Below are 24,495 nucleotides of genomic sequence, written 5' to 3'. Positions count from 1 at the left end.
CACCTGGTGGTCTGCAGAGAAGATCAATAACCAATAATTGTTGATCATTTGAAAATCATTTCCCTGTTAAGGTCAACCGACCTTTGACCTTTGACCTCTGAGCTCCGTTCCAGGTTGTTTTGGTCCAAATATCAACGCTAGTTTTTCTGGTTGCCATGGTAACAGGAGGGCGCCCTTCCAGCGCAGGAAGCTCCTGACACCCCCAAACACACACACACACATACAACTGATGAGAGGGAACATCTGACATGCATCTTTGATCACACACACACACACACACACACATTTTTCTGCTGATCCTGACAGATCACATGACTGGGATGTCAATCAAACAGCATTTTATCATGAACCGCCAACACTGCCGTGTGTGTGTGTGTGTGTGTGTGTGTGTGTGTGTGGGAGGCCAGGACACTTTTACAATCAACTTGATCAATCGATCAGTATGAATCGATCCTTCCGAGGGGGCGTGTCCTCTCAGCCTCACCTGTCGTCTGATTGGTCGTCTCGCCCGCTGCCTTTAGGCTTCTCCCCCGTCCGCTAATCACCAAGATGGCCGCCGCGGATTCTTTTCTTCTCCTTGACGGGACTCAAAATATTGAATATGTAGATGCTTCTAATATTCACCTCCATCCGCCTGCAGCTTCTTCTCCGAGATGCAGCCGAGGAGGAGGAGGTGCTGAAATATTTAAACGCCGCCGTGGCGTCTCTGGAGGGAGGCGGCGGCCGGCGAGGCTCCGCCTCCAGGGGGCGCCGCAGAGCAGGAGACCGGTCGGGGAAACCGGAGCCAAGATGGCCGCCGGCGGAGCCATTTCGGGGACGACGTCGCCTCCGAAAGGCGGTTGGGTCGGAGACTTCCGGCTGCCGCGTTCTGGTGAGAACTTCTCAGGTTCCTCCTGCTGAGGCTCCACCTGAACGTTGAGCATCTCCTGCTCTCAGGAGCCGTGACCTTCTCCAGAACCTTCTCTCATCTGGAACCATCTGAAGGACCCGGGATGGTTTCCTCCAAGAAAGGATGGCGAGCGCCTCCATCTGGAGGAGGCACGTCCCGGTGGAGATGTTCAGGCCCGGTCCAACATCTCCTCCCAGGTATCTGCCGGTGGGAGGACGTCCTCCAACATCTCCTGCCGAAGCAGCAGAGCCTTCTGGTCTCAGGAGATCCAGGCGGCTGATCTATGATGGTTAATAAGAGCGGCCTCCTCCTGCAGGCTGCTGAAATTTTTATTTAGCGGATGAGCTACACCTATTACACACACACACACACACACACACACACACACACACTCCCCAGCGTGCCGTCTGAAGCGGCAATTAAAAAAACAACACAAAAAAAAAAAAAAGGCAAAACGAGAATTTCCACGTTTCATCCTTCATTCCTCGCCGCCGCCGCCGCGCACGCCGTCCCCACGGTAACGCCCCCCCCCGTCTTATCTGTATTCCACGCCGCGCCTCCGCCGCTAAAAAAAAAAAAAAAAGCTTTTGGGAGGCGTGAAGCTCCGGCGAGGAGATAAACAGACAAAGCCTCTCTTTTTGAGGAATGCGTGAAATAGGAAAATACCCGGGCCGGTCCCCACGGCGACGGCGGGAGAATCCAATTTAGGGTGGAGAAAATCAAAAAGAAGAAGGGATTGTGAGGGAAAACAAAGAAGAGGAGGAGGAGGAGGAGGAGGAAAGGGGGGGTGAGAAGAAGAAGAAGAAAAAAAAAAAAAACACGCCGACGCCACTTCTGGAGGTGAAGACGAGCCCCGCGCCGGCGTATTTAAATCCCTCGCCATGGCAACAGGCGCCGTGATTAGGCAAAACCGCCGCGGAGGCTCGGGATCGAGATGATATGAATTAAAGTGGGCGGGGGGGCGCTCCGCTGGACGGTTGCCATGGAAACGGAACAGGCGGAGGGGGTGAAAGTCCAACCTAAACACACCTTAAAGCTATTTTAGTGACAGCGAGCCGCAGAGGAGGAGGAGGGTCTGACAGCAGAAGCTCGGCGAATCATCGGCAGACCTGCCGAGATGTGTGATCAGAGTTCAAAACGCCTGTGTGTGTGTGTGTGTGTGTGTGTGTGTGTGTGTGTGTGTGTGCGCGCACGCCAGTGTATGTGTGTGTGTGTGTGTACCTCTTTCCATGTGCCGGGGGTTTCAGTGTTTCATGTTTCCCAGCAGCCTCTCACACCTCCGCTCAATAAGGGCCCTCACACACACACACACACACACACACACACACACACACACACATATTGGGGAAGAAGAGAGAAAACACTCGCCATCCAGTTCATGCATTTTTATTCCTTCTTTCTGTTTAAAAGTGTGTGTTTTCGTGGAGGAAGCTCAGTCGGCTTCGTCTTTATTTGTTTGTTTGTTTTTGTTTTTAAAACAATAAAGGGACGGTTGTTGTGTCGGGGTTTTGGTAGGAAAAGCGTCGGATCGAGTGTTTTCACGACGGAGATTTTGATCAGGCGCTCGCTGAGCCCGTAATCCTTCCTCTCCGCTCGCACTCCGAATAAATAATTGATATTTTTACCCCTCTGATCAATAGCGACGACGCCCGGCGCTAGCTAAGTGGATTCTTAGCGCCACGCTAAGAAGAAGCTGCTAACCGCTCGTTAGCTTGGCGCGCTAGCCGACGATAAGGTGCGTTCTTTTAAAGGGTTCCCCGGGCTTCCTGCGTTCAGGGAACGTTCCGGAACGCAGAAGTCGCCCCGGGTCGCGAAGATAAAGGGGTTTGACACCCGAGAGCGGCGTCCGGCTCAAACGGCTCCGTCCATGTGGACGGTTCGGACAGCAACCGGCAACGAATCTTCACGTTCGCGAACGAATCATCTTCCGATTCCAAGCGGGGTTGGAAGGCGAGCCGTCGCCTCCCGGGTCACTTCCTGCTCTTATTTCTTCTTCTGCGGCTTCAAACTTTCAACGTGTTTCCTACTTTGCTATTTTAGATACTTTAACATCGTTTGATTCGTGAACTCGGTCCAGGAACCCGACATCTGCACAGCGTGCGCTCGGCGCTTCGTTTAGCAGCGTCGGTTCAGATCCCGGAGCCAATTAAGAGTGTGAAGTGCTTCCCCCTCCTGCTTCCCCCTCCTGCTTCCCCCTCCTGCTTCCCCCGCAGCCCCTCGAATCACATCTAAATCACTGGCACATCAAGAAAATCACATAAATGACAATGAAGTGCTTCCTATTCAACTCCACAGTGCGCACACACACACACACACACACACACACACACACATACACACCACGTGGACTGGGCGTCATGTGACGTGCCGGAACGAATCCCAAGCTCGGTCAAATTCACAACAGTAACGCTCAAATTTCTGCTTCTTTTGTTTTGTTTGTGTGTTTGGTTCTTTACTTCACAAAGGTCGCCATGGCGATCCCGTTGACACGTAAGACGACGGTGAACACGACATCCAGAAGATTTTTTTTGTTGTTTTTTTCGGCACCGTGTTACGATGGCTCCCTGAAAGTATCGTTAAGGGTTCGTCTCGGGGAAACGGCGAGCGTCCGACGGGGTCCCGGACGCCGCGGCGCTCGGCTCGATGCTAATTCCCGTGAATTAGCATCTCATTATCAAATTGCACCTTCAAATCTAATTACGCTCATTACCGCCGCCGCCTCTTCATTCCCAACCGACCTGATTAGCGCCCGCCCTCCCCACGCGCCCCCCGACGAGCCGCCGTTTCGGGATGGTCGGCGTCCAGCTGGCGCGCGGCGGTTGGCACTGCGCGGAGTTCTGTTGACTGATCGGAGATCAGACGGCGCTGAAACGGCACTGAGTGAAAGGAAAAAGAGTGGAAAATAAAGAAGGAAGGAATTAAAATTAAAAAACGGAGCGACGCGGCGGGAGGGCCACGACCTCCTGGGCACCGGCGGAGAGGTCAGAGGTCACGGAGGCGGCTTCCCGGGGCGGAGTCTGGTGATTCTGCCACTGAAATCCCAAGCTAACTTAGCGATAACTTAGTTCAGCCGCTAGCTGAAACCCTAGCGTTAGCCTGCGCTAGCTGTTCGGACGTGATTGACCTTTGACCCCGGAATCACCAGCCTCCAGCCAGGGGGTTCGCCGCCGATTTTGTTTTCGCGGCTGCGTTGCGTTCAGCGGACGAACAGTCGCTTTCGCTCTCCGAACGAATCCCAGCCGCAGCGACTCTTTTGTAAACCAACATCTCCTCCTCCTGGAGGCTTCTTCGTCTCCAGGGGAGGGATTTCGTTTTCCCTTTTTATGCATCGGACAGAGCGGAGAACTGAACATACAGGAAGTATAAATATATAGATGTCCATCTGGAGGTGCGTTTAAAAAAAATGACCTGCTGGTACGTCTGAAACGGAGGATCTGGACGGTCCGGGAAGCGAGCGGCGTCCGGGTCACATGGCCAGCGTCCGGGCTTTGGCGGCGGCCGCGTTGGCTCTCTGCATCGCCGCCTGGCTGCTCTCCTTCCTCACCAGCTGGCCCGCCTCGAACACGCCCTCATGGCCGCCGCCGCCGCCGTCGGCGAACGTCAGCAGGCCTGGAAAGTCGCGGACAGCAGGGGCGTCAATGCTGAACCCGACGGAACCGGTAGACTAACGGGACGGAAGCCGTGCGGCGGCCGGGGATCGAAACGCGACCGCGAAAAACACCGGGTTTATCGAGGACGACCTCCTCGAGGGATCCGTCCGACGTTTGACGTTCAGGTGCTTCTTGAGGTTCTACGGCTGGACCTCCTTTCTTTCTCCTTGAGGAGCTTCTTCCCGACCTCGGCCTCTCCTCCCTCTGATGACCGCCATCTGGTCCTGCTCCGGTCTTATCTAGGTTCCACCGCTTAATCCTTTTTGGGGGCGTTGCTGATTGAATTATGCTCCTTGGCGGCGAGCAGGAAGTATGACCTCCTCATGCCTCGCCGGAGTCATGCGGAGGTCATGGTGGATCGACGTCCGACGACGTCTCACGCTGACGCTGTTTGGTAGCATGTGTGGCTAATGGCGGCGGTAGATTCGGTTCATGCCGTCGACTCGGGTTAATCCCAGTCACTCGCTCAGTTGATTCGCTCGAGTGAATCGTTAGACGTTTAAGACACCAAAGTGAACAACGATGCCAAAGGCTCACATCAAATTCTAAGTTCAACTAAAATGTGTCAAAGCAATCTAAAAATATGCAAAATAGACAAAAATAATAGATGCGGAATATTTAAGAATCATCTGAGTCACTAGTGCCTTGGGTAAGTGCACTGATTCAGCACACTGATTCAGACAAATCTCTCAATAGTGTTTACAGAATCTGCTGATACGATTCAGCGAAATGATTCAGATAAATCTTTCAGTCGTGTTTCGAAAATTCTCTGATCTGAGCCACTGAACCGATTCAGATGAATCTTTTACACTCGTTTAGTGTCTCTAGAGTCCAGTGAATCGAGTCAATGAACCATTTCGTCTAAATCATCTGATTCACACGAGTCTTTCAGTCGTTTTCCAGAATCCGCTGATCTGAGTCGGTGAACTGATTCAGACGAATCTTTTTAAGTGTTTACAGAATCTGCTGATCCGAGTCAGTGAACCGATTCAGACGAATCTTTCAGTCGTGTTTCAAGCATCCGCTGATCTGAGTCAGTGAACCAATTCAGATGAATCTTTTACACTCGTTTAGTGTTTCTAGATTCTAGTGAATTGAGTCACTGAACCATTTCGTCTAAATCATCTGATTCACACAAGTCTTTCAGTCGTTTTCCAGAATACACTGATCTGAGTTGGTGAACTGATTCAGACGAATCTTTCAGGAGTGTTTCGAGAATCTGTTTATCTGAGTCAGTGAACCGAATCAGATGAATCTTTCACACTCATTTACAGTCAATTACATAGTGAGTCCAGTGATTCGGTCCAGTGAACCGTTCTGCCCAAATCATCTGATTCAGTATTCCAGTGAATCCACTGATTCGAGTCAACAAGCCGGTCTGACAGAATCCTCTACTTCAGTTTCTGCCAAATATTTTGATTCGTCCCAATCTGACTCAGTAGCAGGAGCTGCATTCAATGAAAGGCAATTTCCCCTCTGAGTGAATCATTAGTTTTCTGATTCTGATCAACCGGATCAAACGAATCATCAGCGTCTCATATCGTGAGCTGAACAGCACTCCATGGGGTTGCTGTTGAAGAGTCATGGGGTTCATGGAGAAGTCTGCCAAATGTAATGTAATGTAATGATTCGCGACTCAGTCCGAATCATTTGAGCGACTCTCACCGTTCCCGTCCACGCAGCCGCCTCGGAACTCGCCCTCGAACCGCATCCCGTCGAAGCGAGTGAAGACGCCGGCGCCTTGGAACTTCCCCTGCACAAATTCCCCTTCGTACCTGACCGCACACACACACACACACACACACACACACACACACACAGTCAGAGTTCCCGCTGTCGGGTCGACCTCGGAAGGTCAAAGGTCAGGAGGAAGCCCACCTGGAGCCGTCGGGGAAGACCAGCATCCCGCAGCCGTTGAAGAGGCCGTTCTCAAACTGGCCGGTGTAGCAGGTCCCGTCGCTGAAGGTCAGCTGACCCAGGCCGTGGCGAAGACCTGCGGAGCACAGCGGTCGGTCCGGATTAAGCCCCGCCCCCTCTCCGCAGCGCCCCCTGTGATTCTAGACATTGGACCAACTGTGATAGCGTCATTCACTTCCCGGTTATTCAGCGCCGCTCCTAGCCTGAAAACAGCTAGCTTGGTTGCAGCCAACCTGCATATAGCTAGTCTGACTACAGCTAGCCTGGTTGCAGCCAACCTGGATATAGGTAGCCTGATTATAGCTAGCCTGGTTATGGTTAGCCCGGAGGAAGCTAGCCTCTTTACAGCTAAACTGGATATAGCTAGCCTGGTTGCAGCTTCTCTGCATATAGCTAGCCTGGTTGCTACTAACCTGGATATAGCTAGCCTGATTATAGCTAGCCTGGTTATGGTTAGCCAGGATGAAGTTAGCCTGGATGAAGCTAGCCTGGTTGCAGGTAACCTGGCTATAGCTAGCCTGGTTGCAGCTAACTTGGATATAGGTAGCCTGATTATAGCTAGCCTGGTTATGGTTAGCCTGGAGGAAGCTAGCCTGTTTACAACTAATCTGGCTATAGCTAGCCTGGTTGCAACTAAACTAGATATAGATAGCCTGACTACAGCTAGCCTGGTTACAGCTACTCTGAATATAGCTAGCCTGACAACAGCTAGCCTGGTTGCAACTAACCTGAATATAATGATGAGATGAGAACAACTTTATTAATCCCGAAGGAAATTGTTGTGCCAGAGTTTCGAGTACAAAAACATAACAGTAATAGATAATAGTAGAAAGGAGGAAGAATAAGAAATATAATGAAATATGAATTGTCTAACTGTTAGCAGTAACTACAAAGATAGCTAGCCTGATTACAGCTAGCCTGGATATAGCTAGCCCAATTACAGCTAGCCTGGTTGCAGCTACTCTGCATATAGCTAGCCTGACTACAGCTAGCCTGGTTGCAGCTACTCTGCATATAGCTAGCCTGGTTGCTACTAACCTGGATATAGCTAGCCTGATTATAGCTAGCCTGGTTATGGTTAGCCCGGATGATGCTAACCTGGTTGCAGCTACTCTGCATATAGCTAGCCTGGTTGCTACTAACCTGGATATAGCTAGCCTGACTGCAGCTAGCCTGGTTGCAGCAAGCCTGGTTATAGTTACCCTGGATGAAGCTAGCCTGTTTACAGCTAATCTGGATATAGCTAGCCTGATTACAGCTAGCCTGGTTACAGCTACTCTGCATATAGCTAGCCTGGTTACATCTACTCTGCATATAGCTAGCCTGACTACAGCTAGCCTGGTTACAGCTACTCTGCATATAGCTAGCCTGGTTACAACTAACCTGGATACAGATAGCCTGGTTTCAGCTAGCCTGATAGCAACTAGCCTGGTTTCAGCTAGCCTGATAGCAACTAGCCTGGCTGCAGCTAGCCTGATCACAGCTTACCTGGTTGCATGCCATGGCGAGAGTGTGTTACCCCCGGCAACAGAGGAAGCTAATGCACGGTTACAGGAGCGCTACCAGGTTTCTACATCTCCTCCAGTGTTATCCAAGAAACACAAGATGCATCTTTTCGTGTTTTTCCCTGATTTGTGCGTCAGCCCAACTGTATGTATGTGTGTGTGTGTGTGTGTGTGTGTGTGTGTGTGTGTTTCCAGTCCGTTCTATGCACAGCTTGAAGAGGCAGTCAGAAATATCCTCGCTCATGATGTGACACCGCGGCCGTGAGCAGATTCTGTTCTATATTTACTTGAATGGTTGGATTTCGCGGCCTGAATGCGGCGCCGCCAGACACCTGGAGGAGTGATATCAGAGTGATATCAGAGTGATACCGGCGCCTCGCTCGTCTCCTTGACCCCTTTAACGGTGTGTCACGGCGGGAGAAAATAGTCCCGTACTTCTTTTGCACGCCGGCCCCGGGCTAGCCGGCTTTCCGTCCGCTATCGGTGAGTGTGTGTTTGCGTTGTGTGTTATTGAGAGCTTGCCTTCCTTCCATTCGCCGTGGTACTCCTCGCCGTTGGAGTAGGTGAAGGAGCCTCGTGTCAGGGTCATGTGGTCCTGCTGACAAACACACACACTCGCAGGTCGTTTCATGCAAATATTATTGATTCTGCATTCACACTGTTTATTTTTTGGCATTGTTATTGTCGCTCTGTTGTCTATTGTTTGTTTGTTTGTTTAGAAGTTTATTAGGACAGTGTACAAAAAAATTAAGCATCATAGTTAATTTCCATCTGTAGTCCTGGACAATACAAATATAAAACTGTATAAAATAGACAATATATATAAAATATACAGATAGGCAATAAAATAACTACAATATATAAACAGGCAAAAAATATGTATTTTTTTTTCATTCTGTTGTTTATTTTTATCGTTGCTGTTGTTTACTCTACTGTCTATTTATTTGTGGATGTCTTTTGCTATCTTGTAATTGTCTCTTTTATTTATAATTATTGATATTGTTGTTGTTGCACTGTTGTGACAAAAAAATGTCCCCTATGTTGATCAATAAAGTATATCTTATCCTGTCCAATCTTTTACTCCTTTTAAAGAAAAATGTTCTTCTTTCAGGAAAAAAACCTGCTCATTCGGGGCGTAGAAAACAAAAGGAACCTGATATTTGCTGATATTTGATATCTATTTTGAGTCTATTTTTTAATTTTCATCATTGAACATAAACAGTATAAACAGATATACATTTGTACAAATAAACATGGGAAGGTAGAATCCAGTGCCAATGAATCAACCAGGGATGAGGAAGTAAAGGACATTTTTTCTGTACGTTATCAGAAGTTCACAGTGTTAAAGGTTTGTGAGAAATGTTTAATGCTAGAAGAAAAAAAAAGTAAAAGAAAATAAATAAATAGATAAATAAAATAAAAAAAAATAAAAAACCTGCAAGGGGAATATAATATGTATGTAACTTGGTGGTTCACAAGAAATCTCAGATATAAACTGTAAATTTTTGGATTTTTCCATAAGTTTTAAGGATTTTTTTTATATTTTATATAATTTAAAATTGTTTATAAAGAACGTAAAATTGGGGGAACACTTTTGTGAATGAAGAACTTGGCCAGGCCTAAAATAAAATTGACACAGAGTTCATCTCTTATGTTGCTTAAAAGTAAATGTTATATCATTTGTTGAGAAGGAAACTGGTGACGATTTAACCCATTTTTGAGTTTTAGCCCAAAAGCCCTGTACTTTTTCGCATGAGAAAAATATATGGCCAGTGGTTTCAATGTTGTCTTCACAAAATGTACAAATATTATCTTCAAAATTTAAGCGTACTCTCAATAATTCCTTGGGTAGAGTCAGATACATAGTTGGCAGCGTGGCAATCGATTCCTTATCAAATTTATTCAAAAAATTATTTTTGTTTTGACGTCCAGGGAATAAGTTTCCTGTGAAACATGTCCTAATAAAGGAGTTGCTGCACCTTCTGTCCAGAATTGAGATTCCCTGGAGTGATAGTCGAGGTAACTGTGGTTGTACGGTTCGGTGCGTCATTATATTTTTGGTCAGGAATACAAATTGTCGAGGCAGTGCTTTTCGTAACTTTATCAACTCTAATATGGGAGGCTTAAATCTGTGTGTAGTACAGAACTGTTCATAGTCTAGACGACTGCCAGTGTCATCCATCAAGTCAATTATTGACCATATACCTTTCTCAAAGCATTCCTTGTAAAACAGAGGTTTGTTGCCATGCAGTACATATCTATTGTTCCAAATTATTGTACTGTGTGGTGAGAAATTGTTTACATATATCATTTTCCAGTATAATAGTATTTGTTTATGGAACTCTGAAAATTGGACAGGAATCTTGTTGATATCCAAGTCAGAGATAAGTAGAAGACTTTGTTGAATAAGTAGTTTGGAGTACAATACCAGAAAGAATGATGATGTTTGATCCAGGATTTCAACCAGTTCACCTTCAATGTCCCATTCAGGCAGTCCAACTCTATCACTTTCAGCCCTCCCTCACTTGTTTCTTTCACCATATGTGATTTTTTTTAGATGGTGTGGTCTGTTCCTCCAGATAAAGTTGAAATTTATTGGGGTAATAGATTTTATGAGTTGATTTGGAGCAGCATTGGAATACACTGGGTATATACATCTGGATAAACATTCCCTTTTAGTCAAATATATCCGGCCTAATATTGATAAATCTCTTTGGAACCATATATTCAATCTAGCTTTTTAATTCCTCTCCCTTAAGCTGCAGGGAATCTCAAAATCTTTGTACTTTATAGCCTTGACTTATTACTTAGACACTTTATAGTTTTATTTGTATTTCTTATTCTCCCCCCTTTTTTTTATACTGTTTATACAATTTCCGACTAGTATTTATTATGTTTTATTTGAAACTCTGGCACAACAATTTCCTTCGGGATGAATAAAGTTGTTCTTATTATTATTATTCTTATTCTTTATTTTTGTTGATTTTAGATTCTATGTTCTTGGATTGATTTAACTTTTGCAGATTTCTTGTAGTGGCAAATCATGAAGCGCAAAAAGTTCACATTTCTTTAAGTTTAATGATAATCCTGAAGCCTTTGGAGAATTTTTTAATTTTTTCAACGCTTATTGGGACTCGATGTTCATTTTTCAAAAATAAAGTTGTGTCATCTGCCAGCTGGCTAATAACAATTTCCGTCCCCAACACGTCTAACTTTTGCATATTGTTGCAATTTTTGACATAAAACAGCTAGCATTTCAGTAGCAATTATAAATAAATAGGGTGAGACGGGGCAACCTTGGGGGATTCCCACATCAACATGGAAGCTCGGAGTGGTGACACAGCTATTATTCTTATATAATATAATATTCTCATAGAGCCAAAGGATCACATTCCTAAATTTTAAACCAAATCCATCACTAGATAAATGGATGTTCGACCGAGTCAAAGGCTTTATAAAAGTCCAAGAAGAATAAGAGGTCTCTGTATTCTATAATATCCATGACAAGTCTCACATTATTGTGCACCTAATTTTCCAAAACAAAACTTTTGTTTTCTTTCCGGTTCCGGTTCCGGTCCTCTGCACTGAGTCGCGCGAGCCGTCAATCATCCGGGGTCAATCACCCCCCAACCTCGCTTTATCGACTTCCGGTTCAAATCATAATAAGGAAGACGATAATAATAGTAATAATGATAATAATAATAATGATGATGAGGATGATAATAACAATAATAATAGTAGTAGGGGGTGGGAGGGGTTCCCCCTCCATCTAATGTTGCCACAGTAACGGCGCCCTAATCCCTTTCATCCTGCCGGCGTGACGCCGCCGGCCGCCGCGGGGAGTAACGGAGCGGGTTACCTGTTTCTATTCAGGGGCGAAACGGTCCCTTTTTCTCTACATCGCTGGGGAAACGCACCGGAAGCCGCCGGTTTTCCTGTCGCCGCCGACAATTCGCCGTAATTCCTGGGCTGCCTAGCGAGCGGCGGCGGCTGGTGGCTAACGTTAGTGGCGGCGGCGCCTCAGCGTCCCACCAAGACGGCGCGCTGTGATTGGTCGGCCGGCGCCACAAGCGGATCAACGCGCTCCCTCATTGGCTGCTCGCCGGACACGTCCGGCCCTCAGGCGACGGACATCTTTGTTGAGGGCAAAGGGTTCAGCGGCTTAATTAGCCGGAGTGCTCCCCGGTGGAAGCGTTTGCCCTTGCACTTTTACGCGCCTCTCGCCGTCTCCGCGGGCTTATAAAGCGGCAGCGGGCCTCCGCTTAACGACCCGCTGTCAGTCCGCCTTTCAATCCGGTGATTAGGCCTGCGTTTTGGCGAGTTTTACTGGAGATGATTTACCGCGCCCCCCCCCTGCAGAGGCCTTCCAGGGGCGGGATGGACTCACCGCCAACACGGGTTTAATCCGGCGGAGAGCCGGCGAGGAATTCACACGAAAAGAGGGAAACAATAAAAAGAGAAAAGAGTCAAGGTGACTCCCGCTGGGAGAACCATTCCTCTCCTTGTCCATTTCCAAGGGGGAACGTTAAAACCATGCCTCTGCAGGAGGTGCATTCATGGGGATCGGGGCGTTTAAGCGCTGTGAGGTTTAAGAAAAAACCCCAAACGCACTCTGACACGCAACCCTGACACGCAATCCCTGACACGCAATCCCTGGAGGGTTTGGACCCGAGGCCTCGGCCCAAACCCACGGGGCTTCTTGCAGAACTTGAAGAGTTAAAACCAACAGATGCCTGAGTTATGAACCGCTGACGCCGTGCTGATTATTTACATTTACGGTGAATAAAAGTCAATTTAAAAAATAAATATAAATAAAAGTCAATTTCTTCCTCCACGGCGGAACAGGAAGTGGAAAAGGTGGAACATCTTCATCCAGGTTCTCGGTCCAAATCCCTTGTGATTGACAGCTGACCTGCCCGGGCTAAGCCCCGCCCCCAGCCCTCGGATGGCTGTGATTGGCTCCGGCACAAGGAACAACCAACCAATGAAAAATCCAGATGTGATTTTGTTTTGACGTACAAATCCAACATCAGATTTCAGACTAAAAACAGAAACAGTGTGTGTGTGTGTGTGTGTGTGTGTGTGTGTGTGTGTAAGAGAGAGGAATTTTATATCTCCTTTGAAAATCAACACATTCCTCATCTCAAGTTTGACACAAAAATGTGTCAAGACTGTGTGTGTGTGTGTGTGTGTGTGTGTGTGTGTGTGTGTGTGTTCAATCTAGAGGACTCCTCATGTGTTGGTTCACACAACACAAACCAAAAATATAAACACAAAACATTTTGATTCTGTTTCCAGGATGTCGTCACTCCAGTAGACAGTGTTACTAATTTTATCTATATTATTATCATTATTATTATCATCATCATTTCATTACTATTATTATTATTACTGCTACAATTTTTATGTTATTTATTACTTTACTTATTGTTGTGTTTTGTTTTTTTTTTCATTGCTGTTAGTGATATCATAAATATCACACTCTTGTTGCTGATATTATTATTGTAATTATAAATAGTCGTTGTAAACACTAGAATAATTATTGCTCATGTTATTAAAGTTGTTGCTGAATTGTAACTATTGGTAATAATGTCATCACTATTATTATGGTTCATATTCTTGTTGCTAGTTTGCAAGTTACAGTGAATGACATTATTTTATTATAATGACCAGATATTATATATTTATCATAACTATTATTATCATCGCTGTAATGATAATTGGCAACTAATAACTGCTTATCATTATTATATTATTAATAATAATACTGTTGTTGTAATTACAGTGAAGTTTAACTTTTGTTATAATTTTTACGGCTAGTCGCTTTGATTATCATTATTACTTTATTTGTTGACGACTAATTACTGCTTATCATTATTATCATTATTGTCATCAATGCTGTTGTTGCTGTTATTATCTTAATCATAACTGTTATTGCTTTGATTATCATTATTATTGTTGTTGTTAGCATCTAATAACTGCTTTGTATTACTGTTGTTTCTGTCATGTCTATTAAAGTTTATCGTTGTAAGTACAATGATGATTTACTATTGTTATTATTATTATTATTGTTATTATTGTTATTTTTATCATGACTGTTATCGCTTTGATTATCATTATTATTGTTACTTTTATTACCGTTGTTGCTGTTATTATCCCTACAGGCGGTTGTTGTTGAAATAACATCAAAGTTTTACTACTATTTTAACTATATTATTATTATTATTATTATTATTATTGTTATTTAAATCATGACTGTTATCGCTTTGATTATCATTATTATTGTTATTTTTAATACCGCCGTTGCTGTTATTATCCCTATTAGCGCTTGTTGTTGAAATTACAAAGAAGTTTTACTATTATTTTACTTTACTATTATTTAAATCATGACTGTTATCACTATGATTATCATTATTATTGTTATTTTTATTACCTTTGTTTCTGTTATTATACCTATTAGGAATTGTTGAAATTACAAAGAAGTTTTACTATTATTTTAACTTTATTATTATTAATAGTATTTTAATCATGACTGTTATCGCTTTGATTATCACTATTATTGTTATTTTTATCACTGTTGTTGCTTTTATCATCCTTATTAGCGGTTGCTGTTGAAATTACAAAGAAGTTTTACTATCATTTGAACTTTATTATTATTATTATTATTTTAATCATGACTGTTATCGCTTTGATTAACAATATTATTGTTGTTGTTAGCATCTAATAACCACTTTTTTACTGCTATTGTTTCTGTCATGATTGCTATTAAAGGTTATCGTTGTAATTACAATGAAGTTTTACTATTATTTAACTTTATTGTTATTATCTTAATCATGACTGTTATTGCTTTGATTATCATTATTATTGTTATTTTTATCGTTTAAGGTTGTGGAAATTAAGAAAATTTAAAAAAGATTAAAGAAGTTTTACTATTATTTTAACTTTATAATTATTATTACTGTAATTATTTTAATTGTGATTGTTGTTGCTTTGATTATCATAATTCTTGCTATTTTTATTATCGTTGTAGCCGTTATTATCCCTTGTCGTTGCAATTACAATGAAGTTTTACTATTATTTTAACTTTATTATTATTATTATTATTTAAATCATGACTGTTACCGCTTTGATTATCATTATTATTTTCTTTATTACCTTTGTTTGTTATTATACCTATTAGGAATTGTTGAAATTACAACAAAGTTTTACTATTATTTTAACTTTATTATTAGTAGTATATTAATCATGACTGTTATTGCTTTATTTATCATTATTATTGTCATTTTTATCACTGTTGTTGCTTTTATCATCCTTATTAGCGGTTGTCGTTGAAATTACAACAAAGTTTTACTATCATTAACTTTATTAATATTATCATTATTATTATTATTATTATTATTTTAATAACGACTGTTGTTGCTGTGATTATCATTGATTGTGATTATTTCCGTGTTATTGATAATCCTGCATTCTCACTAGGACTTGTTATTGTTGTCGCTGTTGTGATTGTCCACACTGTTGCCATTGTTGTAGTATTATGGTCTGTCCTGGCCCTTTAAATCCAGCCTGCCTTGAAGGCTCCGGCCTTAAAGAGACACTCTCTCTCTCTCTCTCTTTCTTTCTTTTCTTTTCTCAGATTCTCTCCATCCTCGTTCACCCCTGCAGCTCCTCGCAGTCTGACGACTCGAGTTGTTTGTTTTGGTTTTTACCCCCCCCCCCCCCCTTCCCCCTTTTGCAGCTTTTACCCCGCGCCCTTTGACACACTTCCGTCCGGCGCGGGGACCGCACATCCCCGCACCGCACGGAGATGCGGGGTGGGATGGATGGATGGAGGGAGGAGGGCTGGAGGAGGGGAGGGCTCGCCGGCGGTGGGTGGGACGAGTCGGCGCCATAGAAAAGGGGGGGATGCTGCAGCCGCGTCCCTCATATCTCCGTCCAGCCCGACGCGAGAGGAACACGCGGCGGTGACGTGCACGCGCGCGAGGCGGGGGGGGAGAGAGCACGCAGCAGTATGTGCGCGCCCACGGGAGGGGCCGGGAGAAAATGGCGAGCGTTTGCAGGCGGCAGCAATGCTCCGTAGAGAGGCGCGGCTTCCGCCAGGAGCTCGACTCGTGGAGGCACAAACTCATTCACTGTGTAGGTAAGCTCGCCCGCTGTGCGTGTGCGTGTGCGTGTGCGCGCTCGGCGTCCCCACCCGCGGCCCCTCCGTTCGCTCGCCGTCACGTGCTCCGCGCGCACACCCTCCCGATCCATTATAATCCTTCTATTTATGGAGCGTGGACGCGCAGGGGAGGAATGCGCGCTCCCGATTTCCAAACCTCCACCCCTCTCTCGGGAGCGCGCCCCGCCGCAGGAGGGAAACACCGGAAGGGTCTTTTGTGTGACCGGAAGAGGACGTTCCCCCTCTTCCGGTTGGTTTAATCCGGTCCAGATTATAATCCCGCGGCCAGATGTTGCGCATTGACCCGTCACGCACTCCCCGCCCGCGCGGCGGGGCGGCGCGGTAAAAACAACAAACGCACGGGAAGGGGAGGGGGCGGGGCTTAAGATGTGTGTTTATATATGTGTGTGTGTGTGTGTGTGTGTGTGTGAGTCCCCCGGCCTGCAGCAGGAGGACCGGAAGTAGAAAGGTAGCGCCGTTTGGGGTGTTGACACCGCGCTGCGTGTGCATGTGCGTGTGCAGGTGCGCGAGTGATTGACAGCAATGATTGATAAAGATGGATCGATCACCTCGGGGTCTCTGAGGAGCGTCAGGACCAGGTTCTGCTGACGGAGGTTCAGAAGGTTCATAGAGAAGGTGGAGGTGTTGTTGTTTTCTTCACCGTGGGGTCCAGGTCTAGATCCGGGTCCTGGTCTAGATCCGGGTCCTGGTCCAGGTCTGGTGTGTGTGTGACGTCTCCTGGAGGTTGAGAAGGTTTAGAATGGCTCCACCAGGATGGAGAACACTCAGTATTCAGTATGTGATGGTTTGTGGACCTCCATCCGGCGTGGGGTCAAAGGTCACCCATCCTGGTCCATCCGAGGAGATGGCTCCTGATTGGTCGAACCCCGCTGCGTCTTCCCCCGCCTCCACCAATCGCGGGTCGGCATCTGCAACCCCTTCAGTAGAACAGCGGTTCACCCTGATTGGTCAGCTGTCGCGCCAAGCGAGGCTCCTTCTGATTGGCCGGCGAGCAGCTCTGGCCCCGCCCCCTCCCCCCCGGGTGTGATGCGGGTGACGGACAGATGGCCCCCCAGAGACGGGCCCTCTCATCGCCGCGGCCCCTTTTAACGTCTTTTTTTCCCAGTCATTTTATTTTGAAAGGGGGAGGTGAAACATCAGCGCTGTAAATCTCCACACAACCGTGTGTGTGTGTGTGTGTGTGTGTGTGTTCTATCCTGGGTCAGATCCATGCCAACGTGACCCCCTCCCCTACCCACAGGATGGATGCTCTGCATCTGTGGAAAACCAACGCCACCCCCACTGTCGACAGGAGGTGTGTGTGTGTGTGTGTGTGTGTGTTTATGTGTGTTTTGTGCCTAATTATTTGTTTCCTTCTGTGTGGGTGTGTGTGTGTTCCATGTTTGTCCATCTGTGTGTGTGTGTGTGGCAAGCGTTTGCTTTGTAGTGTTGTGTTTTGCACATGTGTGTGTTTGTTTAATAAGTGTGTGTGTGTGTGTGTGTGTGCGCCAGTGTTTATCTGTGTATCTGTGTATGCTTGTTTTGTGTGTGTGTGTGTGTGTTTCACAATCAAACGTGTCTAATCCCTTAATCAGTAAACAGTAATCAATAACCGCACCTATCATCAACAATCAGACTTTTAATCAAATTCCTTTACGTCCATTATTGTTTTTTTTTTTTTTTAAATAGACGTGATTTTAAATGGCGAGAAATGGTTGCCATGGCAACGTTGGGATTATGGTTCCACCGGCAAAGATGTAGAGTTGTTACCGCGATAACGGTGAAGGCGCGGGGTCGGTACGCGCCGCTAACTCCTTCACTATTAAGAACCGCGCCGACAACACACACACACACACACACACACACACAGGTGCGTGCACGTGCGTGTGCACGGAGATAGGGCCACGTCAGTGATTTACCAGCTGATAACCGGGGAGACGTTCAAGAAGGACAGGTTTTGTGTTTGTTGTGTTTGGAACCTGGACGCTCCCAGTGGTTCGCTCCGCCTCCCGTCCTTCCGGAGCCCCGCCCCCCCGTCCGGCACGCCGTTGGTTCGCTCCGTCCGTCCGCCGTCCGTCCGTCCAAGTTGAAGAAGCCGCCGTTGCTCCCGGACGCTTCGGCTCCACCTGGACGTTCCTCCGTCCTGCCGAGAGCAAAGTTCCCCCATCTAAACTCTGCACACCATGTACCGGCTCAGCCCAAAATTTATGTAAGCATTCCATTGTTTAGTGTGTGTGAGTGTGTGTGTGTGTGTGTGTGTGTGTGTGTGTGTGTGTGCGCGTTCTTTTGTCTTGTGACTTCCATGACCTCTTCAGTTCTTTTCTTTAGCACCATGTGAGTTCACGTCAGTTTTTGGAGCTCGTGTTTTTAGTACACACACACACACCCACACCCACCCAAACACACACACACACACACACACACACTCAGAGATGTAGAGGCTCTGCGGAAGTGTTTACATGGACCCACCTTTTGCTGAATTCCTTCCATAATAGCTGCTTTTGTTTGCAAGGTCACATTTCACACAAAACGTTTCCCATAACATCTGATCAATGGCAGTGTGTGTGTGTGTGTGTGTGTGTGTGTGGGGGGGGGGGGGGGTCCTCTTCAAACTAATTTGAATTTAAAAGTCTTTGTTCTTTTTTATTCAGATTCAACTATTTGTGCAGCTTTTACATTCCACTTTAAACCTCCGCGCACATGTGTGTGTGTGTGTGTGTGTGTGTGTGGGTGTGTCCTTTGTCGATTGATGCAGGAATGAAAAGCAAAATTTGAGAAGCGATCAATAGGTCGACCAACGTTTTTAAAAACACAAATAGCAGCACAATGATCACACACACACACACGCATGTCAAGTTTACACCAAACACACACACACACACACACACACACACACACACACACACCATGTGACCGTCCTCTTTGAACCTGAAATCTCTTCCTGGCCCTTCACCATGAGGATGGTTCTGATTGGTCGATCCATGGATCAATGGACAGGTGTCGTCCCACCTCTGACAATCCAATGGTTGATAATCAACCAATCAATCAATCAATCAATCAATCAGCGGATCGATCAATCGATCAGACAGTCTCCACAGAGAAAGGAAGGATTGTCACGGTCACGCTTGTTGTCGCTGCCAATACGGTTGTTGCTGTTGGCTGCTGACGCTGTTGTCGTTGTTGCCAGTATTAGCGTGGTTGCTGGTTGTCATGGTTATGGTCGTCATGGTTATTGGTTTGTTGGTTGTTAGTGGTTGTTGTCACGGCCGCTGTTGTCGCTAGTGACGTTTGTCGTCGCTGCCATTATTATTATTGTTGTTGTCATCATGGTTGCTATTGTTCATTATTGCTGACGCTGGTGTTGTTGTTGCCAATCGTGCAGTCGTTGCCATGGTCACCCTTGCCCTTGCTCATGAGTCGGGTGTTTTTGTGGTTGTCGTTGCCATGACGCCGAAGTCTCTCGTCCGGTTGCTGTCGCCGGGTGTCACCAGCCTCGTGGCTGATCGTCACCGTCACGAGTATTGTGGTTGTTGTTGTTGTCGTCGCTGCTATTATCACCGCCGTTATCAGTGGTCGCCATCGGTCTCGCTGCGGATGTGCTCATCATTGCCATGGTGACCGCTGTTGCTGGTTGCCATGGTTACCACCGATGTTGTTTGGGCGTTGGTTGTCATTGTGGTGACGCTAAATCCAGTTGTCGTTGTCATGGGGACGACTGGTACTTTTAAGACTGTTGCAGCAGCGGCTGTTTGTCAAACACACTATCCGACTGTTTCACACACACACACACACACACACACACACACACACACACACACACACACACACACACACACACAGGCCAGAGTAAGTGGAGGTGACGGAGCCAGCTGTGCTGTGAGGGCGGGGCTCTCCTCGCTGTGTCACCATCACTTAGGAGTCAAGCACACCACACACACACACACACACACACACACACACACACACACACACACACACACACACACACGTGAAGGTCAAGCGACAACCACAGGCGTCCCGTCAGGAGAAATGTCACCGGGGGTTTGATCTCCAGCGCGTCCTCTGCTGGTCCTCCTGCATGTCATCACCAGATGATGGGAGCTCCTGGTGAGGAGGTCCTGAGGACCAGCTGTGGGATGAAGAACCTGGAAATCTTCTTAAAGGTCTCGCCGTCGTGTTTTCAGTCTCAGGCGTTGAGAAGCGACAAAGTGTGTGTGTTGGTTTTGTGACGCCGTGGTGAACGTTTATATTTATAAACTCGTCCAAGTCCCCTGGAAGATGGATTTCCATTGATCGCTGGAAATCAGGTAATTAGGCACTTGTAGTATGGATTTCAAAGTGTGTGTGTGTGTGTGTGTGTGTGTGTGTGTGTGTGTGTGTGTGTGGGCACAAAGTGTAGGGGGGTTGCCGTCATCCATGTGGCTGAAGGCGGCACAGCATTATAATAACACAACTATTAAAGGGACCACATTAAAACATTGGTTTTGGAGCTGCAGCAATCAATCAATCAATCAATCAATCAATTGATAGATGTAACTCCTCTTCTGGTTCTGAAAGTGGATATTTTCTCCGGTTCCGTCGAGTCTGATTGACACTTGACTCACCGATCAGCCGATCAAGTTGATTGGCGCCGATCAATAAGGCTGGACCTCCTCGGCGTCTGGGGTTCCTTGGAGCTCCAGCTCTGGACCTGCAGCACCAATTCAGGAGGAAGAGAGTGTTTAAGTCACTGTGGGTGTGTGTGTGTGTGTGTGTGTGTGTGTGTGTGTGTGTGTGTGTGTGAATATTCCCTAAAATTAGCTATGATTTTGTTCTATTTGTGCTAATCCTGAGCTCTAAAGCTGCCTCCCGCTGATTTTATAACACATACATACACACACACATACGCTGTGTGTGTGTGCGCAAACACACACACACATAGGCTATGTGTGTGCGCAGACACACACATACACACACACACACAAGCAAATTAGGAGACCTTTGATTTGCAAAAAGAGAAATTTTATGACCAGCTGTCAAAGTCCACCTGGGCCAAATTGTGTGTGTGTGTGTGTGTGTGTGTGTGTGTGTGTGTGTGTGTGTGTATGTGTGTGTGTGTGTGCGTTCACTGTAGTTTAAAAGAACATTCCTCTAAATTTGTGGTGTTTTATTTTGTGCAGAGATAAAGTTCTAAAAATGTCCCCCGCCAAATTTTATCACACACACACACACACACACACACACAAACATACACGTAAATTAAGAGACCTTTGATTTGCAAAAAGAGAAACTTTATGGCCAGCTGCCAAAGTCCACCTGAGCCAAATTGTGTGTGTGTGTGTGTGTGTGTGTGTATGTGTGTGTGTGTGTGTGTGTGAGCCTCTCTTCAGGAATAACCCTGATAACCCTCATGTATCAGATGAGACAAAAAGAAAACGGGGGCGTCTGGTCTTCCGTGCGCCGACCAATCAGGCGCCAGGGTGCAGTCGTGGCTCCGCCCCCTCTAGTCCTCCCCCATGGAAACACCAATCCTAGCGCCTCCTTCAGGTCACATGGGAATTTTCCACTTTCCCCCTAAAAACCTGCTTCCCGTCCCTCGCATGAGAACGCTTTCCCCGCCGGCGGCCGTTTGTCCAACGTAGACAAGTGTCATCAGTCGCCGGCGGCCGAATCGGCCAATCAGACGGCGGCTCGAGGCTCCGCCCCTTCTGCGGCGCCACCTGGGAGAAGATGCGGTGGTCCAGCTCATCTTCATCACCATGTTCACGGTCATGAAAGACTTGTTAGATAACATGGTAATAACGTCTGCGGAGCGGAAGGTGTGTGTGTGTGTGTGTGTGTGTGTGTGTGTGTGTGTGTGTGTGTGTGTGTGTGTGTGTTGGTCTCTGACCAGAACCGAGAGGGTTAAACCACAACGGCTGGATTCTGTCCGTTTTCCAGAAGGAGGAAACTACTTCATGTGAAAATCATATGATATTCGGACGACGCACACACACACACACACACACACACACATACCCGAGCGCGCACACACACACACACACACACACGACCAAGACCAAAAGTATGTCTTTGTCTTATCGGCTGTGACCTCGTTAAGTCACCCAGATTTCAACCAATCACGGCTCCTCGCAGCTGGAGGACGTCGAGGCGCAGAGATGGTGAACCATCTCAGGCTCGCCGTGTGTGTGTGTGTGTGTGTGTGTGTGTGTGTGTGTGTGTGTGTGTGTGTGTTTCACAGATAAATAATAATGACTAAGAGCAGGCTTGTGGTCGTCCAGAGAAGGTCATCTGGTCGGTTGTTGTTTGGCCGCTGGTTGTTCAGCTGTAGTTGTTGGTCAGCGCTGGTTACTTGTTGGTCACTGGTCTCTGGTTGGTTTAAAGTTGTTAGTCCTCCTCCATGAAGAGGTGGTAACTGCTAACTTGTTGTTGGTCATCGTAGGTTGTTGATCTCCAATTGGTTGTCGTAGGTTGCCGATGGCCCGCGCTGGGTTGTTGTTCTGTGCTTGCTTGTTGTTTTGTGGTTGATTGTTGTTCCCTGGTTGGTTATTGTAGGTTGTTGTCAGGCTCTTGTTGGTTGTTGTTGTCTTCTGGTTGGTTGTTGTTGGTCTCTGGTTGGTTGTTGTTGGTCTCTGGTTGGTTGTTGTTGTTTCTGGTTTGTTGTTGTCGGTCTCTGGTTGGTTGTTGTTTTGTGGTTGATTGTTGTTGCTCCCCGGTTGGTTATTGTAGCTTGTTGTCGGTGTCTGGTTGATTGTTGTGCTCTGGCTGGTTGTTGTTGTCGGTCTAGGGTGTGTTGTTGTTTTCCGATTGTTGTTGTTGTTGTTTTCTGGCTGGTTGTTGTTGGTCTCTTGCCGGTTATCGCAGCCTCCTGAGCGAACGCGATGGAAGCTGAGGATGAAAAACAAACGTCCCGATTCCTGGAAAGCCCGGGCGGGTGTTGGAAACAAGCGTGGAGCTCAGGCTCCGAGGGGGCGGGGCCAGAGCCCGGAGGGGGCGGGGCCACGGACGGCGCCGCGGAGAAATAAATAAAAATAGTAAAAGCACATTTGTTTGGAGCTGAGCCGAGGACCTCGGGCTATAATCGCAGCATTAAGGGCTTAAAAAAAATCCACCCGACCACTCGGCCGCTGTCTTCGGGCCACGGGGGGAGTTCCACAGCAGAACCCCCTCCCCCCCCTGTGTTAGGTGGCCGAGGTCTTGCCTGCACAAATTGGATTTTCTGCTCTCCAGTAGCTCAGCTGTTCACTAAGCATGATGTCACCCTCCCCTCCCCCCGCTGCTTCCCCTCCATCCCTCCGGTCAGAGCGAGTTTTAATTTAAGTGAAATGTAGGTCAAGAGGAGGCCAGATGAGATTGTTTGGTGCTGAAATGCTGCTGCTGCCAAATGAAAATAAAAACAAACAGTGCACGGCTGTGCGTGTGTGTGTGTGTGTGTGTGTGTGTGTGTGTGTGCGGCACAGACTCAGCGGTTTCATGAGGGGGCACAAACGCCGCGGACCAATCGCAGGCCACCGGGAAATAAAGCGCAGGAAGACAAACAGGATAAACAGCAGGAAAAGTGTGGAATCCAAAACGAGCAGGACAAAGAGGCGGAAACGCTCGAATATACGATTCGTCTTGAACCGCGCGGAGATTTGTGACGGGACATTTTTCCGAATCGTTCGAAGCCGTCCGTGGCGGGCCGAACCATCTGGACGCGGACAGGAAGCGTCTGATTTTGTGTGAATAAAAGCAAAACCAATCTAGAAGGAGGTCTAAGCGTGGATCTGGCGAAGCTGGCCTCGATGTTAAAGTTAACCTTTGACCCCTGACGACGGATTGCGAGTAAAGCGCATGGCGGCGGAACGGAGGCGACCTCCGACCCCGGACGCCGCCCCGTGGGCCCCAAACAGGACAGTGCCTTTTCCTCCTAATTGCCGCGGCGACTCGCCTGCAACCCGTGAAGATGAGAAGAACAATGGCGGCCATTTTGGTTCCTCGGGCCGCCGTCACGGCGAGCTAAGAATATCTCCAGGATGGACGACTCGCTGCAGATCAAAACGTCCCGGAATCAATTAGAAAGCAGAAAATGAAAGAGCCCCCTTCCTAATTTGCCGCGACTCCAGCCGGACGTCCCTCAGCTGATTGGACGAGAGGGCGGGGGCGGGGCCACATGTGCTCCCTTTGAACAGCACATGCTCTTCCTGGTCTGTGGGAACCGTCATGATGGAGGCTAAAAACAAACACCACCATACCTTCGCTCCATCACCACTGACGGGGATCCGGTCACAGCGTCTCCATGGCAACGACACTTTATGGCTTCCGTGGAACGGCGTGGGTTCCTGGACTTCCTGTCTGGATCATCTGGTTCCTCTGAGCTCCACCTCACAGCTTCCTGAAACACAGGTTAGCTAC

General features: G+C 47.0%; 2 protein-coding genes across 3 annotated transcripts in view; one reads left to right on the top strand and one right to left on the bottom strand.

Annotated features, from left to right (window-relative positions):
- Positions 1-2,261: 2,261 nt before the first annotated feature.
- On the bottom strand, positions 2,262-11,967 carry LOC147228459 (uncharacterized). 2 transcript variants are annotated; one of them, XM_086156571.1, is made up of 5 exons: positions 11,821-11,967; positions 8,484-8,559; positions 6,418-6,532; positions 6,205-6,314; positions 2,262-4,498 (listed from the first exon to the last, which is right to left on the bottom strand). In XM_086156571.1, exons 2-5 carry the CDS (start codon positions 8,548-8,550, stop codon positions 4,356-4,358), a joined length of 435 nt encoding a protein of 144 aa, XP_086012697.1. In that variant the 5' UTR covers positions 8,551-8,559; positions 11,821-11,967; the 3' UTR covers positions 2,262-4,355. The 2 variants fall into 2 exon arrangements, with proteins under 2 accessions (XP_086012697.1, XP_086012698.1); XM_086156572.1 differs by having other exon boundaries at positions 8,484-8,556.
- Positions 11,968-15,864: 3,897 nt separating this feature from the next.
- lcor (ligand dependent nuclear receptor corepressor) overlaps positions 15,865-24,495 on the top strand; it is a 38,002-nt gene continuing 29,371 nt past the window's right edge. The window contains exon 1 of the mRNA XM_086156581.1: positions 15,865-16,101. Within this exon, the coding sequence (XP_086012707.1) occupies positions 16,005-16,101 (97 nt within the window). The 5' untranslated portion in view covers positions 15,865-16,004. The remainder of the gene's footprint in view (positions 16,102-24,495) is intronic.

This window comes from Fistularia commersonii, chromosome 12, assembly GCF_037954325.1.
Source record: "Fistularia commersonii isolate RoL2024-O1a breed Wild chromosome 12, RoL_Fcom_v1.0, whole genome shotgun sequence".
Taxonomy (NCBI): Eukaryota; Metazoa; Chordata; class Actinopteri; order Syngnathiformes; family Fistulariidae; genus Fistularia; species Fistularia commersonii.
The sequence above is the reverse complement of the archived record's forward strand: the minus strand, read 5'-3'. Positions and strand labels throughout refer to the sequence as shown.